Here is a 20,447-nt window from a genome sequence, read left to right as displayed (position 1 = left end):
CTTGGTTCCATCATTGAGCTTCACTTGATCCAAAATTCAGACCACTCCACTGATGAGGTGGGCTACATTTTATGAAACAAATGGATGCATAAGTAAGGCTTGTCGAAGTTTTTCTAAGCCACCATTTGTTTCTAGCATCTTAGACCACCTGATGAGCAAGGCATGACCCACCTGATGGTGGATTGGATCCCCATACGTGTGCCATGTCAGTACATGTGCTTGTGTTTTAGAAGAAATGTATTTAAACATCTAGAAGTTGACACAAACAGCAGTTGTATATGTTCATACATCTGTCGTGGAATTGAATCTTACTCTTGAAGATTGTGGAAACTGCTACAAGAGTATTGAGAAATACGATGATGGCCTAGCTGTTGATGATGATGATGAATGGCCTATAACTGATTGAAATGTAATGACATGAAATCATCTTCTTTGAGTTATTACATACAACATTTTTAACTGCAATGCATGTCCCAAGAAACTAAAACACACCCCCCCAAACTCCAAATCTCATCAAATGGCATTCTTATGTTTCTATAAAAATAGGATGTGCTTTACACCACAAAATTCAATTCTTATCAATGATGGGCCCAGTTGAAGATGATGAATGACCTATAACAGATTGAAATCCAATTACATGAATCCTCTCTTCTTTGAATCATAAAGCTCTGAGATACCCCAAACTTCATCTCTCATCAAAAGGCCTACTCATTTTTCAATGAGGATAGGCTGCTCTACACCTTCCAACATCAGAACATGAGCTCCCAGAGACAGCACCCGCAATCCAGCATCGTTTGCCATGCTAAGATGTTTGCACGGATCGATTAGAATGCTAGTTTCAATAGCTTTGTATGCCACTGTATGCACGCGTTTGAATCCGATCAGCTGCTTCAGTGGGGCACCTTTGAGCATTGTAGCTGCTCTAGAGAACAACATGACAACATGGGACCCATCCATATCGCCGTTATTGACCACCGAGATCTGAATGTAGAACCTCAAAGCATCACAGGATGCCACATCATCAATGTGGATGTAACTGAGCCCATATTTTCTTTCATACGCCAATCTGTTATTTGGATTGGCATTGACAAGAGATCCTGACAAGCTGATTCTATCAGGCACCGATAAGAACTTGTAAGAGTATTTGGAGTAGCTCAAGCCATATCCGAATCCGTAAACCACCTCTCCCGTATAGAATCTGTATGTTCTTCCAGGGTACCCACGTGAAGGGTCAGCCCGCATGCTCATATCATTCATGGGGACGCGAGTGAATGATTCAGGATACCAAGTCACTGGCAGCCGCCCACCTGTTTTGCATTTCCATGATTGCATCAACTGTCTTTCATCAAGGGTATCAAAATCTCTGTGGACAAGTCAAGGTACTAACCTGGATTGAATTCTCCAAATATAACTTCAGCTACTGCTTTCCCGCCTGCTTCACCTGGGTATCCGACCCACATAATACTTGCAATTAGTGGGTCATCTCTTGCAAATGAAACATCGAGCGGCCCACCACCTATCAGGATCAGTACAATTGGCCTTTTACTTGCACGGGCAACAGCTGATACAAGATCCATCTGTTTACCAGGCAACAGTAGGCTCACCCGGTCATGGTCTTCGGTTTCTTGCGTTAGATCCAACCCAGCAACCATCACGACAACATCGGTCATTTTGGCAACATGGACAGCTTCTTCAAACCCTTCATCAGATTGGCACGACACGTTAAGGCAACCAGAGGCATACAATGACTTCTGTATATAAGCCCTATGTCCATCAAAAATACTCTTCGGATTGCATGGAATACCTACAGATTTCAAAACCCAACAACATAAAAACAATAAAACTCGAATCAATTCGATGGAAATAGGCTACCATATATGCGTCTCAAACCTGTGTAGCCACCACCCAAATTGCTTGTTGCATTGGCTGTAGGGCCTATTACAGCTAACGATGTGACCATCTTTTTCTTCAGTGGCAAGAACTTCTTCTCATTCTTGAGAAGTACAATCCCCTGTCTTGCCGCTTCTAGTGCCAGTTTTCTGTGCTCTTTAGTACATACATCATGAGGTCCCAATTTTCCAAACAGCTCATTTTCTGGGTCTCCGTCGAAAAGCCCAAGTCGCAGTTGAACTGAGAACAGATTAAGAAGTGCTCGGTCGATGTACTCTTCTCGAACCTTTCCTTTTTTGACTGCTGACTGAGTGTGCCGAAGTAAATATGTTCCACAGTTGATATCCATTCCTGCTCATAGAGATGATAGTTTCATTTGGATTTGAGAAAACTTACAGGTGCAAGGAGACGACAGGAAGGAAACTTCAGATGACAGACTCGAGATTTAACTGAGCATGTTTCCTTCATATGAATTCCACAATCCCATATCTGATGATATGTATATTATCCCACAGTAATTGAGATTGTTGATCTAAAGACCCGACAATGGATGGACCATGCCCCAAAAAACTTCCAGGTTGGAAGATCATAGCCATCCAATCGTTGGCCTTTTTCCAGTTAAACGAGGACTGCCGCTTTATCTCCTTTTTTCAGGCCGCCAATCAACAAGTTAGGACTTCTCCTCACCAAGGAGATTTTTGGGTCATGATCAATTGACAGTTGGGTAAGTCAGATCAAGGGACTGGATAGCCAAGTCCCAACTTGTGAAAAACTAAGAACCAGACCATCCATATCCTTTTGCTGAGGATCATATAATTCCTCTCATCTTAATCCAGGCAACAACGCTAACCTGCTTTCAAGACATCTGCTACTGCATCTTCAGGACTTGATGCGTACTTCTGATCTTCATAGATGATTGCAACAGCATCGCAGTCAGATGTGATGTATCTGTATTTTCATTCAAGAAATTACACACAAGTTCATGATCATCTTCAGTACATCTTCACATAAAACAATATATAAACATTTTTCTTAATGTCAATTACCCATCAAATCCCCATTCGGTTCGAGCTTTCTTTAAGAGATCATGCTGTGCGCATACAGGCACCCCATTTATCTGATTGTAGGAGCACATCAAACAGCTAGCATGGCCTTCTTCAATACAGCTGTGAAATGGGGGCTGATATGTGTCTTCCATATCTTGCTTCGACACCTGACAATAATAGAGAAGGACAAAACATGATTACAATTACTAAGCTTGAATGCTTTTATGTTATGCAATCTTCGACTGTTATTCTGTAGACAGATGATTGCATAAATGTAAGAAGTATAAAAACTGAAGCACTCTTCGGACCCATCAAAAGCGTGTCGAATTTGAAACCTTCTAGGGATGTTAAATGATTCTATCTTTTTTCATATCAACAAGAGAGGTTAATAGCAATTTCTAGCCTGAAATCTCTTACTGCTGTGAATTCCAGACTTGGTTATATTCTACTTGAATTCTGAAGCAACGCAAGGTGGACTTCATGAGAGAATAGACAGTTAAAAATGAAAACCAACAATTTCAATTCGATGCACCTGTATTGACCTGCCAGAAGAATTGGGTGTCCCGATTCTTCGGCTAAGACACATCCTGCCATGGGCCCACCTCACAAATGTCATGGATTTTGGACATGTGTGCCATGCTTGCTTGGGTTTCGATATGCAGTGCTGCAAATAGATTTTCTCTGAACTACATGCATACTGTGAAGCAACACAAAGTGGGCCGCATTTATGGCAAAAAAAAAGGCAGTTGAAAATGACAACCAATCCAGATTCAACGCAAGTGTATTGGCCCACCAGAAGAGTTGGGTGGCCTGATTCCTAGTCTCACACACACAGGAACACCTCACAAATATCCCAGATCTTGGACATGTTAGCTTAGGTTTCAGTATCCAAATTTCTCTGAAACTATATGCATACTTTAATAGTTGATCTGATATGCCTACTCCCACACTCATGACATAACGGGCAGTGTAAGCTACCAATCCCTGATGGTGGGCAATGACGAACATCCAACAAACCATGAATCTCGTTAACTGAAACTATCTCCCAATGGGTAGGTTTCTAAATGGATCAAAATGTTGAATAAAGCTGCTAAACTAATACTAATCCCAAAAAAATAACATATTAAAAACCAACCTCTTGATCCATCCATAACAGTAGAGAATAGCTTGCATTTCCCCTCCTAGAGTTGAAAATAGAAACATTATTGTATAGAGGAATGCATTTAAATATCCGTTCCCCCACCACAATCTTTAATTTGACGATGGAACCAGGCTCTCCACTTTAATGTCCCATCTCTTGGATGAACCATAGCCTGGAATTGCATCTGGAAGTTCATAACTGTTCAGTCCATCAGCTATTTTTGGACAGTCAAAAGCTTAGAGCAGTGTTCTGGAAAGAGGTGTACAGATCAAATGGTTAGAAACAGCCAATCCCCTGCAACTCTCAACCATTGGCTCATCCATGATTTGGGTTCGTTCGAAAATTTTATGGAAATTGGACGATCTTCTTACTATGATCGGTACTCATCATCGAAACAGAAGGCAGTTCTTGATGAATTCGATTGAAATATAAAAACAGAATAAAATCCATTTCTTATCGAATTAATATTGTAACTCTTCCAAATTCAACTGTCATTGCAACGAATTAGCAAAAAACAAAGACAAGCATTAAAAAAACAATCCAATGACAGTAATAAGAGAAGAACCCAAGACAGCCTGTTTTACCTTAGCATTGAAAGTATATCGACTGAAGTTTCTCCAACTCTCCAAATCATAGGCAGTGTAATGCTTGCAGCAAGCAGAGAGCATCAGCTTCTGGGACCCACCACCCAAATACTCCCCCTGAAAGGCCCTGACATAGTCAACCGAGTAGGCGGCGGCGACCGTCGGATCCTCGCCAGGTGTCTCCTGGCCCCTTCCCCATCTGGGGTCCCTAAAAATGTTGATATTAGGGGCCCAAAATGTCAATCCGGCCTGACCCGCATTGTACATCGCGCGAGCCTCGACCGCAATCGCCGCTGCAATTGCGGACCATAGGCTCTGGTTGAAGGATGCCGACGTGAGGAGGACTTGCGGGAATCCGGTGGCGGCAGGGATGGTCCCGTTGAAGGTGACGCCAGGGCCGTTGGTGGCGATTCCATGGAGCGATTCCGACCACCATTGGTAGGCCGGAATGCCAAGGCGGGAAATGGGGCTCGCGTTGTTGGAGAGCTGGAGGATCTTCTCATCGAGAGTGAGGAGTGAGACGAGAGATTGAGCTCTGGTGTGGATGGGAAGGGAAGTGTTGCAGAAGGAGTACGAGTTTTGGTAGGGGGGTCTGCATGGGAATTTTGGATGTGGGTGTTTTGGTGTCGTTGTAGTTGTTGGTGTGGGTGTTTTTGTGGCTGTGGTTGTGTGGGATAGAGAGAGGAAGAGGAGAGAGATGATTTTCACGAATGAGGTAGATCTCCATTGGGACATTTGGCTGTTTGGTTGTGGTTGAAGTCAGTAGTAAGACTGTAAGATGGGAAAAGAGAGTGGCCTTTTTGTAATTTTTCTGATCATCGTTATCTTGACCGTGGTCATTGTCTTGTGACGTCAGGATGAGTTAGAGAGGGTTACCCTTGTAATTTTCCGTTTTACCAGTAAGGATAAAGATAAGAGGTCTTTATCTATGGACAAAAGAAGGGATTATTACAACCGAACGTCCGAATTGGTAATTTCAAAACCCTTTTTTTGGACATTTATTGCATCGTGTCTTTTTTAGACGAAAATACCCCTGCTCCCTTTGTTCCTTTTTTTTCCCCCTTGAAAATGAGAAAAATAAATGTAAAAACACCTTTAATATTTTTTTTTTCTTCTCCTTTAGAAAATAATAAAAAAATCAAAAATAAAAATATCAAATAAATAAAATAACTTTTTTTTTTGTTTTTTCCATTTTCTTCTCTCTTAAAAAAAGACAAATAAATAAGAAAAATATAACTTCCATATTTTCTTCTTCTTTAAAAAGTAAAAAGAGAATAAAAAGAATAATATTAAATAAATAAATAAATTTACTTTCTTCTTTTTCTTCAAATTAATTAATAAATGAAAAAAATATTTCTAAAATAAAAAAGAAAATAAAAATATCAAATAAATAAAATAACGTACATTTGTCTTGTCATTCTTCTTTTTAATTTTCATTCTTTAAAAAAAATATTTAATTTTCTTTTTAAAAATAGAGGCGACTATGTAACCCATGGACTACAACCCAAATAGTTAACAGATATATGAGACTTTGTCTCACAAGGCAACTATGAACTATAACCCTATAGTTAATAGATAATTGAGACCTTGCTTATATAAAGGCAACTGTGAATTAGAATCTTGACCCTTGTTAGGAGTAAGTGCCGACCACAACCCTATCAATCGTGACAACAAAGGGTTAGATAGGGCCTTGGTTGTTACTTTGAAGGTGGCTATTGTACCACGGACAAGGTCTCAATTCTCTACAACCCTACAGGCAGTAGAGAATTGAGACCTTGTTCTTATAAAAGCAACCGTGAAATAGAATCATGTCCCTAATTAGGGGGTAAGTGCCAACCACAACCCTATCAATCGTGACAGCAGAGTGCTGGATATGGTCTTGTTTGTTACTTTGAAGGTGGCTATTGTCCCACGGGCAAGGTCTCAATTCTCTATAACCTTATGGTCAACAGAGAATTGTGACCTTGTTCTTATAAAGGCAATTGTGAATTAGAATCATGACCTTAATAAGGGGTCACTGTGAACCATAACCCCATCAATCATGATAACAGAGAACAGGATTGGGTCTTGGTTGTCACTTTGAAGGTGGCTATAGTCCAAAGGACAAGGTCTTAATTCTCTATTGACTTGAGGTTGTATTTTGCAGTTGGCCTTGTAAGGGTAGGGTCTTGGTTCTCTGTTAAGTGTAAGGATCTCATTCTTTGTTTATTGTTAGGGTTTTGATTTTAAACAATACTTTCACCAATTTTCAAACAATCATATTAAAGAAAAATAAAATGATTAAAATTTAAGTCCATCAATCTGAGGGAAGAGGGATCAAACAACGTCCGTTCGAACAGCAGATGGCAGGGCTTTTAAACTTCTTCAAAATCCCGCCCATCCTTAACCAATACCTGCTTTTAAACTTCTTCAAAATCCCGCCCATTATCCTTTGTGGATGAGGTCATAAAGGAGCCTCATATGATCTTATCCACAAAGGATGGGTGCCGTTATATCCTAAGATGACTGTTTTACTTCATCTTTTAAATGAAATCAACATTTTAATATACTATTGATAGACATGAATTTCATAATCAGACTGGATTGGGCTCCACGATGATATGTTTGTTTGATCTATACCCTGGGCACGAACACAAAAAGGAAGAAGATCTAAATCTTAGGTGGACCCACAACAAGAAAATAGTGGCAATTGAATGCGTGACGTTAAAAACTAGCCAAGCCCCTGCAGTGTTTATTTGCTATCCAACCCATTGATTAGATTACATAGATCTGAATTAAGGGGAAATACAAATATCAGCTTGATCCAAGACATCCGTGGCACCCAAGTAATTCTCTCGTTTCCTGTGGTGTGGTTCACTTGAGATTTAGATCTGCCTTTTTTGTTTTGGATCAGGCCCTAAAATGAGTTGTCAAAATGGATGAACAGTACGGATAAGACATAAATGTCATAGTGGGGCCCATAGAGTTTGTTAAGCCCACTATACTCTGGTGGAGAGCGTGTAAAGTTCCATTTTGGTTTCATAGATCAAAAATGTTATTCGAGCTATTGGCATTGTGGACCTACTATGAATGGCCCATGCACAAAAAATCTTTACATAAGTAAATCGTAAACCCTTGGATGGGTGGTGAGAAAATGGACTGTCTTTATTCAACTAATAAAGGGCCAAATATTCTAGGATAAGATCTTTTAACATGGACCATCTTTCATTTACTCACCATCCAAGGTGAGTTCTATCATACCAATGTTTTAAATCTCTGAAACATAGCCCCATTGGACCCTGCAATCTATTAGCCACAGTACCACATAGAAATTTCCAACCCGGTCTCATTCTCAGAGCCAGTTTATCATTGTAATTTCAATTTTCAAAGTAGAATCGTTTTGCAATGTGGTCACTCAGTTTTCCCTGTGGACCGCCACCAGTTGGGGCCCACATTGTGAGATGTTCTGATCATTTAAATCATCCGTTTTGTTGATAATACCACAAATTTTATTTCTATATAATCATGATTGACTAATGATCCTGACATTTCATTTTTGGAGTTGAATTGTAGCCACTGAACATTCTCTTTCATTTCATTGTTCTAAATTATCTCTAGTCATCTACCAGCAGTTAGTTTCTAAATATGGAGTGTTGGAGATAGGCTTGTGGGGTCCACTGGTGGGCAATCACTAGTGGGTTGGTCCCATGAGTTTAGGCTTCTTTCGGCCTCTTCCTTTCAGTTAGTTTTCAAATTCAACTTTGAATTTGATTTTAGATGGGAAGATAGGGATAAGACTGATAACTTATGGTCTCATCCAAACTCCCATTATTTCCTATAAAAGGATAGAAATTTATCCGTTTAATTTGTCATTGAGACGATTTAAGCCATAGATCGTACTCTGGGGCCATTTATACCATAGAATCAAAGGGATGAATAAACCCATCTGCTCCAGTAGTGAATAGGTGGGCCGCTGGATCTGGAGCGTTAATCTTCAGCTTCATGAAGGTTTCATATCATGCAAACTGTCAGATCTTGAGGGCTCACACTTCCGCACTTTCTGACATGGAGGTCTGTGTATTAAACATTTTACACTTGGATGGTTCCAATAATGCACTTATTTATGATGCCATGGTTAACCTAACCCTTAGCCCAAAAGCGATAAGAAAGGTTTATAAACAACATTATACAATTTTAACTGCAATACATGTCACAAGAAATTACAACACTCACATACCCCAAACAACAAATCTTATAAACTGACCTTCTTATGTTTCAATAAAGATAGAATGCTCTACACCTTCCAACATCAGAACATGAGCTCCCAGAGACAGCACCCTCAATCCAGCATGATTCACCATGCTAAAATGCTTGCATGGATCGATTAAAATGCTAGTTTCAATAGCTTTGTATGCCACTGTATTCAAGCGTTTGAATCCGATCAGCTGTTTCAGTGGGGCGCCTTTGAGCTTTGTAACTGCTCTAGAGAACAACATGACGACATGGGACCCATCCATATAGCCGTTATTGACTACAGAGATCTGAATGTTGAACCTCAAAGCATCACAGCATGCCACGTCATCAATGTGGATGTAACCAAACCCATCTTTTCTTTCATATGCCAATCTGTTATTTGGATTGGCCTCAACAACAGATCCTGACAAGCTGATTCTATCAGGCGCTGATATGAACTTGTAATAGTATTCGGAGTAGCTCAGGCCGTATCCGAATCTGTAAACCACGTCTCCTCTGTAGAATCTGTATGTTCTTCCAGGGTACCCACGTGAAGGGTCGGCCCGCATCCTCATATCGGTCATGGCCACATGAGTGAATGATTCAGGATACCAAGTTACTGGCAGCCGCCCACCTGTTTCACATTTCCATGATTGTATTAAGTGTCTTTTATCAAGGGTATCTAATTAACAAAGAGTAGGACGTGATGAGGTTCATCGTCTTACTCATGGGATATCTACGGAGATATCCGGGATAAAAGTATAAATAATTTCTAATAACTTATATATATATATATATGAAATTACAATCCCTTAAATAACGAGCTATATGGAGTTCTGGAATCAAACTCCAACTCCAACTCAAATACCCTAAAAACATGACTTACTATAAATACTAAATTTACTATTTATAAATGATCTCCATTATTCCTACTAGACTTCATGATTTTTTGCCAAAAATATTAAGTGTCCAATTAGGATGGGCCAACTTATTCTCTTAAGTTTTATAAGCTCTTTTCATGTTGGGCATGACTCCTACAACTCAAAGGATAAAAAATTACATGTGAACTAAAACTTACTATTTATAGTAAAAACAAAAATAAATTGGAATTTTGACGGTTGATAAGATGGAATCTTGCAAATACGATAAAAAATTATATGCGAACTAAAACTTACTATTTATAGTAAAAATAAAAAGAAATTAGACTTTTCACTATTGATATAATGGAATCTCGCAAATCCGGCATGAGCAACCGGCATATCAGGGTTGGTTGGGTCAAGTAGCTTCTTCTGCCCAAAATTATATATGATATGTCGAAAAACTCATTCCAGTTTGCGAGATGATTGTTTTAAGGTTCTAATAGTCCGGATCATTTCCGCCTCCGATCGGGCCTTCTCTAGTCCGTCTTTGCCGTGAAAGTGTCTTGAATCCGCTCTACATCTGTATTAAAATCTTTCGGCATAATTCAAGGTACTAACCTGGATTGAATTCTCCAAATATTACTTCTGCAACTGCTTTCCCGCCAGCTTCGCCTGGGTATCCGACCCACAAAATACTTGCAATTAGTGGGTGATCTTTTGCAAATGAGACATCGAGCGGGCCACCACCCATCAAGATCACTACGATTGGCCTTTTACTCGCATGGGCAACCGCCAATACAAGATCCATCTGTTTACCAGGCAACAGTAGGCTCAACCGGTCATGTTCTTCAGATTCTTGAGTTGGATCCAACCCAGCAACTACAACCACAACATCTGCCATTTTGGCAACATGGATAGCTTCTTCAAATCCATCATCAGATTTGCATGGCACGTCAAGGCAACCAGAGGCATACAGTGTCTTCTGTATATAAGACTTATGTCCTTCAAAAATACTCTTCGGATTGCATGGAATACCTGCACATTTCAAAACCCAACAACTTAAAAACAACAAAACTCGAATCAATTCGATGGAAATTTGCTACTATATATGCATCTAAAACCTGAGTAGCCACCACCCAAATTGCTAGTATCATTCGCAGCAGGGCCGATTATTGCTAACGACGTGATTGTGTTCTTCTTCAGTGGCAAGAACTTCCTATCATTCTTAAGAAGTACAATCCCCTGTCTTGAAGCTTCTAGTGTCAGTTTTCTGTGATCTTGATTACATACATCATGAGGTCCTAAATTTCCAAACTGCTGCTTTTTTGGGTCTCCGTCGAAAAGCCCGAGTCGTAGTTGAACTGAGAAGATATTAAGAAGTGCTCGGTCGATGTCCTCTTCTCCAACCTTTCCCTTTTCGACTGCTGACTGAGTGTGCTCAAGCAAATACGTTCCGCAGTTTATATCCATTCCTGCTCATAGAGATGATAGTTTTATTTGGATTTTAGAAAACTTACAGGTACAAGGAGAAGACGGGAAGGAAATTTCAGATGACAGACTATATTAATTAACTGGGCAATGTTTACTTCATACGAATTCTACATTCCTATACCTTATTATATGTATAGTATGTAAGATTCTTATTAGGTGGGCCACAAACGATCATCGGTTTAGATCTAACCATTGAATTATTAAGATTGAGCAATTCAGTGGGCCCCATTACAGTTGTTGTCGTTGCAAATATGTTTGGGGCAGGACGCTTGAACTGTGGTCCTTATATATGGTTATTAAAATGGATATAGAATCCTATAATGCAGAGATGCTAAAGGGGAGAATGTGAAGGGTAAGCTTCTGTAGCCCTTTTTTCTATAAATAGATGTCTTAGTCTCCTCACTCTACTCCCATTGAGAGGTTCTCCTAAAGGTGCACGGTGTGAAAGATCAAAATTCATGTGGGCTATATCGAAGAATTGGGAATGTCTTCCCAATCACATACACTTTAATTAAGGTTGTGACATTGAATCCTAGTTATTGATGCATAAATGATCCGTCAATTCTGCAATACAGATTAACATAGAATCCCCTCAGTAATTGAGATTGTTGATCTAAGGACCCGATATTGGATGGACCATGCCCCAAAAAACTTCCAGGTTGGAAGATCATAGCCATCCAATCTTTGGCTTTTATCCAGTTAAATGTGGACTGCTCTCTCTCTCATCCATATCCTTCCGTCAAGGATTGTATAATTCCTCTCCTCTTAATTCAGGCAACAATGCTAACCTGCTTTCAAGACAGCTGCAACTGCATCTTCAGGACTTGATGCGTACTTCTGATCTTTGTAGATGATTGAAACGGCATCACAGTCAGACGTGATATATCTGTATTTTCATTTGAAAAATTAGTCAGCAAATTCATGATCATTTTCAGTACATGTTTGCATAAAACAGCATATACATAAACACTTTTTATTAATATCAATTACCCATTAAATCCCCATTCAGTTCGAGCTTTCTGTAAGAGATCATGCCGTGCGCATGCAGGCACCCCATCTACCTGATTGTAGGAACACATCAAACAGCTAGCACCACCATCTTCGATACAGCTGCGAAATGGGGGCTGATATGTGTCTTCCATATCTTGCTTCAACACCTGACAATAACAGAGATGAACAAAACATGATTACATGTTACTAGCTGGAATTATAATTACTAAAGCTTGAATGAATCCTTCAAAAAAACAAAAATAAAAATTCCTATCTTGAATGCGTATGTGTTATGCATGCATAAGTAGCTTATTTCGATGATAATAATAATAATAAGGTAACACTACCAGGGATTGAACCCTAGATCACTCACACACACACTTATACAAGTCCAACAGCTCATCTAACATTACTCAAGTAGCTTATCTTGGTTTCCACGGATATAGTATATAAGTACATTTGTTAAGGGAGAGTTTGGATCCAAAGTTACGTAGGATAAGCTACTTATGCCATAAGTATTATTTTGATTTTTTACTTATTAAACTGGTGTGATTAAGTAACTTTAAATAAAAACGTACTCATAATTGATCATAAACCAAACTTACTTATCTTAAATAAGTTACTCATCCACTGCTGTTAAGTAGAAAAAGTAACTTATTTGGTGGTATGCAAACGGGCCCTAAACAAATACTAATCAACCAAAAGTGGAAAAGTATGTTTAGTTTCTAATGTCACATGAGAACTTATCCTTTAATTTTGTTTGGTTCAACCTTAATATCCACCTTTCATTACATGGAGCTTACCCTTGATGTGGATCGTTCATCATGTTGGGCCCACCTTGGCCTTCTCTTCGATGTGAACCATCCATTGTGTAGGGCTTACCTTCAATGTGGACTATCCACCTTGCAAGGCCCACTTCGATGTGGGCTATTCATCATGCGGGGCCCACCTCTGATGTGGCATGTCCATCATGCAGTGGCCCACCTTTAATGTGGATCATCCATAATGCGTGGCCTTTGAAGTGGGCCCTACATTATGTGGGCTGAATGTGGACCATTAATCATTACGGGACGAACTTTGACGTGAACTGTCCTCATGTGGGGCCCACCATCAATATCCACTGCCCATCATGTGGAGCCACCTTTTATGTTGACTATCCATCATGTGGGGCCCACATTTGATAGGGCCTATTAATCATGCGGGACCCACCTTGGATGTGGGCCATTCAACATTAGGGGTTGATTGTTGATGTGGACCATCCATTATGTGGGGTCCCCTTCAATGTACACTGTTCATCTTGTGGAGCCCACCCTGAGTTTGGACCATGCATCATGTGGGCCCCACCTTCAATGTGGGAAGTCCATCATGCAGGGCTTGCCTTGGATTTGGGCTGTTCATTATTTGGGTGGACCTTTGATGTGGAATACCCATTTTTTAGACCCATCATCATGTAGGCCCCATCTTTAATGTCGTCCATTGCCCATAGGTGATATGAACTGTCCACCATGTGGGCCCCATCTTTAATGTCTATTGCCCATCATGTGGAGCTCACTTTTGATGTGGACTGTCCATTGTATGTGCCCCGCCTTTGATATGGGCCAAGTGTATGGACGGTGTGGATACAATACATACTTCATGGTTGGGCTGACAGAACGTGGTGACGTCACTTCAGCAGCTAGAGTCGCTACTGTCGAGTTCAGTAGCTAATCCGCGTCCTGCATTTTACCGATTATACCCCGTTTGAAGGGGCGCGATTAGATACTGACAAGGTTAGCAGCCAAATCGCTACTGCAGTGACGTCACCAAGCTCTGTGGACCCCACCATGATGCGTGTGTTGTACCCATACCGTCCATCCATTTGTAGATATTGGTTTATGGCATGGGAAAAAGAGTGAGATAGATCTAAAGTTCAAGTGGACCCACCACAGAAAACCGTGTGATCAGTCACTCCCACCATTGAAACATTTATAGGGCCCACCATGATGTATTTTTTTAGATCCAACCTATTCATAAGTTAACATTAGAGATAGATGAAGTGAAAACAAAAATATAAGCTTGATGGGAAACTTCTGTGGCCCCTAAGAAGTTTTGAACGGTGGATGTCACTATCCCCACTGTTTTCTATGGTGGGATCCATTTGAACTTTAGATCTATCTCATTATTTTTCTCATGCTATAAAAAGATCTCTCCAAATGGATGGACGGTATGGATACAACACATGCATCATGGTGGGTCCACAAAACTTGGTGACGTCACTTCAGCAGCGATTTGGATACGGACCTTGTCAGTATCTAATCCGCGCCCGAAGGGGTAGGGGTGATCCCGCACGAGCTTCGATGGGGCCCACTTTAACGTATGGGTATGATCGACGTTGTTCATCCATTTTTCCATCTCATTTTAAGCCACAAGCCCAAAAATGAGTCCGATCTGAGTTTCAGGTGGGCCCTAAGAAGGTTTCAACGGTGGGCGTTAGTATCCCCACTGTTTCTTTGGTGCGGTCCATTGCACCCAGGATCTGCCTCATTTTTTGGCCCATGTCCCTAAAACAAGCTGGGAAAACAGATGGACGGGATGGATTTCTCACAATAATCGTGGTGGGTCCACGTTCCGTGGGGTTTTGGGTCCCACACACGTCATTGCATGCCTCATAATGTTTCTGCTCTCTATGTCACTTAAGACGAATGCAAATTTGGGGATATGGTCAATCCATGATGATTCTTTCCAAATGAACGGTCTGGATCTTCTTCTTGTGGGGCAGACAAAAAGAAAACTAAGCTAGTCTTGCACAAACATCGAGGTTGATGTTTTTGATAAATCCACCTGTTCATCTATTTTTCCATCTCATTTAAGGGTATGGGTAGAGCTGGGCATCGGACCGAGTCGAAACGGTTTGGGCCCAACTCGACCAGGTGCGAGTTCGGCATGGCCTGACCCGAACTCGATCAGATCCGGGACCGAGTCCAGGTCCTTTAACCCAATCTGATCCTAAACCCTGCTGACCTGGACCGATCCAAGTCCGACTCGGTCAGAAAAACTGAGTCGGATTGGGTTGGGCAAGGTTTGGATGTCCATTTTTGTCAACGGTGTGGAAATCATTATTCTCACTATTTCTTATGGTGAGATCTACTTGATTATTAGATCTCCTTAAAATTTAGCATGAATCTCTTAAATGATCTGAAAAAATTGATGGACGGTGTGGATAAACCAAAAAAAAGTTAAGACAGGCCCCACATAGTTTACTCAATGGATAAAATATCTCCCATGAAATCAGCTTCTTGAAGAAGCTTTGTATGAAGGGTAGCGGATTGCGTACCGAGTAACTCAGTACGGTAAGCGTACTAAATAAACTCAGTAGGCCCCAGTGGCATTCATGCATTGTATCCACTTCGTCCATCTCTTTTGAAATATAATTTTAGGGTATTACCCCAAAAATGGAGTATATCCAAGCCTCAAATGGACCACGCCAACCGGAAATAGTGTGAATTGAACATCTACTGTTGAAAAATTCTTGGTGACAACAGAGGGTTTAGATCAACCTGATATTTGTGTTTTCCCTTCATCCATGTCTTTCGGATCTTAAGAACAAGTTGGATGACAAGTAAACATCATTGAGGGCCTTAGAAAATTTTCAACGGTTGAAATCAATACTTCCACCTTTTCCAATGGTATGGTCCACTTGAGCTTTGTATATGCATCAATTTTGGGTTGAACCCATAAAATGATCTGGCAAAACGAATGGACGGCGTGGATGAACTACATGCATTTGCGGTGGGCCCAACTTAGTTTACTCAGTACGATAAGAGTGTAGTAACTCAGTGCGCTCCAAGAAGTACTACTGCCTACTATAGGCTATATAGCTAACGCCAACTATACGTACTTGCTGTAGGTACATGTCGTGCGAAGACGAGCACTGGCGCTCCTTGAGCTCCGAGTTGTACGAACAGTCCAAAGGAGATCAAAGTTACACGACCCCACAGTGATGTATTTATCATATATATACCATTCATCTAGTTTTAGAGATCATTTTAGAGCATTATCCAAAAAAATGAAATAGATCTAAAGATTATCTGGATCACACCATAAATTGCAGTGGAGATGAGGATTTTCACCGTTAAACAATTTGTAGGGCCACCATAATGTTCCGTTTCCATCCAATCTGTTCTTAAGGTCACAAAGATTTGAATGAAGTGGACAAACAAATTTCATGTTGATCCAAAACTTTTGTGAACCCAAAAAGGGTTTCAATGGTAGACGTTCAATACCCCACTGCTTTCCATAGTGTGGTCCACTTAATGGTTAGATCTGTTTTATTTTTGTCCTAACCCTTAATATGATATTGCCAAATGGATTAACGGTTTGGATATAACACATACCTTGTGATTAGAGCCACAGAACTTGCTAACATTACACTAGCCAATTTGCTTCTGTCTTTAGGTTTGGCTGTCAAGACGACGCCTGTGAATAGCGGTACGCCAACCTTCTTCAATCAATGTTTGCTACCAGTCTCTTTCTCTTTCTCTCTTCCATCCACAACTATCCATCATATCTCAGTATATATCTCTCCAACAGAGAAATCTCCAAAATCCAACGGCAGAAAGAGAGGTATTTGATCTACCGCATATCTAACTAGTCTTCTACTCGCCTTCATCTTCAACAGAAAGGGAAAGAGATATAAAGAGAAAGACATATATAAAGAGAGATAGAGAGAGAGTTGGGGGCTAAGTGTATGTTGGGCGGATTTTTTTGGCGTCAAACGAAAAGCCAAAGACATAGGGATATTTTGTAAAATAGAGGGATATTTACATCCCCGGGTTGGTTCAGACTCTTTTGGTCTAGATTTTCGGATCGGTTCTGTCCGGATACACCGCTATCTGAACTTGATCTGAAAAACGATCGAATCTGGATGGACAGACTCGATCAGGCCGATCTATGCCGCCGGTTCTGTTCGAAACGGTACCGAGTCAGGTCGGATTGGGTCCATTATGCCCACCTCTAGGTATGGGTCCAAAAATAAGAACGATCCAAAGCTCAGGTGGGCCATAGGACAGGAAATGGTGAGATTGAACAACACCTTACGACATCTTGGGACATCATGGGACTTCTTTGAGCATTGGATCTACCCCATGCCCTAAAATGAACTGGGAAAACAGTTGGATGGAGTGGATTTCTCACAAACATCCACGTAGGCGCACGAGGTAGGCACACGTACGATGACGTTGGGTCCATCGCGTCATTGAGCCTTGGGCGTGGACGGCGTTAGGTGTAATTAGTACATAGCCATATACGGTGGCGGCTACCATGATTTTTGCGAGAAAACTGTTTTGCCATCTCATTTGAAGGCATGGCCATAGGTAGGCTGCTCGACAACGGGTCCTTACTCTTCCCCGGGTGGTAGATTCTCGAGAGTTTCAACTCCCGATAAGAGTTCGAGTGCCCATTGGTGGTGAAATTCCACCAGCGTGAGTGTATAGTGTGTGTGCGTGTGGAAAAAAAAAGTGAGCTACACGACAGGAAACGGTAGGATTGGACCTAACCGTTGAACTTCTTGGGGCAATCGTGGGGCCCACTTTGAACGCAAACCTACTTCAAAAATACTCTAACGAAACAGATGGATGAAAAAACAGATGGACGGGGTGGATTTATCACAAACATAAAGTTAAGCCTACGTAGGGCTACGATTGGTTCATATAATTTCAGTTGCGGCCGACAGAGTACTTACCCTTGAAAAGACTTTTTTCTGACCATATATCCCACTTTTTATCCACGCGCTTTTCCGTGGGAGTCGGGATCCTCTGTTGTCCGGTCAACAGAGAATTCCTGTTACCCTAATGGTTTGGCGTCCGAAGCTATTTTTTATTATTTTTATTTTTTTAGTGAGTAGTGACGTGGACTAATGAGAATTAGGGTATCAGGAATTCTCTGTTGACCTGATAACAGAGGATCCGGACTCTTTCCGTGGAACTAAACTTTACTTTCCCAAACTAATACGTACCGCCGGACTAAACTACCCCTGTCCGGCGGTGGCGCCGCCGCCCCTGAAACATGCAGTACTGGTGGCCGCTGCCTACTGCATGTCTGCATGTCCGGCAGTGGTGCCGCCATTTTCATGGGGTCCTATTGTGAGGTATATGTTATATCCAAACCATGAGTACATTTGCTGAGCTCATTGTAAAGCTTGAGTAGAAAAATAAGACCGATCACGTGGACAAACAGCAGTGGAGATTAAACGTCTACCATTGAAACTCTTTTGGAGTCACGGAAGTTTTGGATCAATATAATATTTGTTTTTCTTCTCCATTCATGTCTTTTTTTACCTTACGAATAGATTAGATGGAAAATAAATGTTACGGTGAGACCTACAAATTATTTGCTCATGCTGTAAAATGATCTTTAGAAATGGATGAACAGTGTGGATATAATAAATAAGTCATTTTGGGTACCATTTAACTTTAATCTCCTTTTAACCGTTCGTACAACTCCGAGCTCGAGGAGCGTCAGTGCTCGTCTTCTTACACTAGCCAATCCGCTTCCGGATGTCTAACGGTTGAAAACTTAAAAACCCAAAATAAAGGAACTCTTCGTTCGAAAATTCTCAAAAGATTCTGCAAGATTTTACGAAAATTGGAGAATATTTTTTACTACGATCACTACACATCAACGAAATAAAACGTAGTTCTTGACTACGTCGATCGAAATACAGAGACGAACATGAAAAAGAATCCAACGACGACAGTAATAAGAGAAGAACCCAAGATAACCTCTTTACCTTAGCATTGAAAGTATACCGACTGAAGTTCCCCCAACTCTCCAAATCATAGGCAGTGTAATGCTTGCAGCATGCAGATAACATCAGCTTCTGGGACCCACCACTCAAATACTCCCCCTGGAACGCCCTGACGTACTCGACCGAGTAGGCTGCTGTGACCATCGGATCCTCGCCAGGTGTCTCTTGCCCTCTTCCCCATCTGGGGTCCCTAAAGATGTTGATATTAGGTGCCCAGAACGTCAGCCCGGCCTGACCTAGATTGTACATCGCTCTACCCTCGACTGCAATCGCAGTGGCGATTGCAGACCAGAGGCTCCGGTTGAAGGAGGCTGACGTGAGGAGGACTTGAGGGAAGCTGGTAGCGGCGGGGATTGTGCCGTTGAAGTTGACACCATAGCCGTTTGTGGAAATGCCGTGGAGTGATTCTGACCACCATTCGTAGGCGGGGAGGCCAAGGCGAGGAATGGGGCCAGCTTTGCTGGAGAGTTGGAGGATCTTCTCATCGAGGGTGAGGAGGGAGAGGAGGGATTGAGCTCTGGTGTCGATGGGAAGGGAGGTGTTGCAGAAGGGGTATACGTTTTGGTGGGGGGGTTTGCATGGGAATTTTGGATGTAGGTGTTTTTCTGTCGTTGTAGTTGTTGCTGTGGGTGTTTTTACGGCTGTGATCGGGTGGAATACGGAGAGTAAGAGGATGGTGAGGATTTTGAGAAAGGTGGTTGTTCTCCAATGGGCCATCTGGGAGGGAGTTGGATTGGAGATGGGAGAGTGGCTTTTTGTAATACAACCGATAGTTATCATGATCGTCAGATCATCGAAGCGGATTGCGTGGTGTGCCCCACCAACGATCTTGGTGGTGTGTTGACGTCACCAAGTTCTGTGGGCCCCACTATGACTTATTTGTTATATTCATACGGTTCATCTATTTTGGAAGATCATTTTAGGGATTGGGGCAAAAATTAAGGTAGATCCAAAGCTCAAATGGACCACACCACAGAAAGTTTTGAGACACTGACAACCACCGTTGAAACCTTCCTAGGCACACCATGATGTTTATTTTTCATCCAATATGTTCATAATGTCACGTATACTTAGATGAAGCCAAAACACAGCTTGATCCAAAACTTCTGTGCCCCTGGAAAGTTTACAACTGTAGACTTTCTATCCCCATGTCGTTTTGTGATGTGGTCCACTTGGGATTTGCATCTGCCTTAATTTTTCGGAACATGTCCTAAAATGATCTCACAAATGGATGAACGGTGTAGATGTAACTCGTACATCTTGGTGGACTCACAGAACTTGGTGACGTCAATACACCACTGAGAACAATGGTGTGTGGCACACCATACAATCCGCTTCCGTGTGTGGCACACCATGCAATTGGCTTTCGTGATCGGATTCACTACGACGTCAGGATGAGTTGGACGTTGTTATCCGGAAACGGATTGGCTACTCCCCCTGACACCAGCC

At 41.4% G+C, this 20,447-nt stretch overlaps 2 protein-coding genes across 6 annotated transcripts; both read right to left on the bottom strand.

Annotated features, from left to right (window-relative positions):
- Positions 1 to 510: 510 nt before the first annotated feature.
- On the bottom strand, positions 511 to 5,611 carry LOC131229135 (probable beta-D-xylosidase 6). 4 transcript variants are annotated; one of them, XM_058225009.1, is made up of 6 exons: positions 4,662 to 5,610; positions 2,937 to 3,103; positions 2,741 to 2,838; positions 1,891 to 2,241; positions 1,388 to 1,804; positions 511 to 1,307 (listed from the first exon to the last, which is right to left on the bottom strand). In XM_058225009.1, the coding sequence occupies exons 1-6, from the start codon at positions 5,394 to 5,396 to the stop codon at positions 709 to 711; spliced, it is 2,367 nt and encodes a 788-aa protein (XP_058080992.1). In that variant the 5' UTR covers positions 5,397 to 5,610; the 3' UTR covers positions 511 to 708. The 4 variants fall into 4 exon arrangements, with proteins under 4 accessions (XP_058080992.1, XP_058080995.1, XP_058080994.1 ...); XM_058225012.1 differs by lacking the exon at positions 4,662 to 5,610 and adding an exon at positions 4,072 to 4,559; XM_058225011.1 differs by lacking the exon at positions 4,662 to 5,610 and adding an exon at positions 3,469 to 3,706.
- Positions 5,612 to 8,801: 3,190 nt separating this feature from the next.
- LOC131228719 (probable beta-D-xylosidase 6) lies at positions 8,802 to 19,749 on the bottom strand. Of its 2 annotated transcripts, XM_058224569.1 has the most exons (6): positions 18,981 to 19,749; positions 12,215 to 12,381; positions 12,013 to 12,110; positions 10,855 to 11,205; positions 10,352 to 10,768; positions 8,802 to 9,507 (listed from the first exon to the last, which is right to left on the bottom strand). In XM_058224569.1, exons 1-6 carry the CDS (start codon positions 19,713 to 19,715, stop codon positions 8,909 to 8,911), a joined length of 2,367 nt encoding a protein of 788 aa, XP_058080552.1. In that variant the 5' UTR covers positions 19,716 to 19,749; the 3' UTR covers positions 8,802 to 8,908. The 2 variants fall into 2 exon arrangements, with proteins under 2 accessions (XP_058080552.1, XP_058080553.1); XM_058224570.1 differs by lacking the exon at positions 10,855 to 11,205.
- Positions 19,750 to 20,447: the final 698 nt, after the last annotated feature.

The sequence above is a fragment of the Magnolia sinica genome, chromosome 16 (genome assembly GCF_029962835.1).
Source record: "Magnolia sinica isolate HGM2019 chromosome 16, MsV1, whole genome shotgun sequence".
NCBI classification, from domain to species: Eukaryota; Viridiplantae; Streptophyta; class Magnoliopsida; order Magnoliales; family Magnoliaceae; genus Magnolia; species Magnolia sinica.
This window is presented reverse-complemented; position numbering and strand designations above follow the sequence as displayed.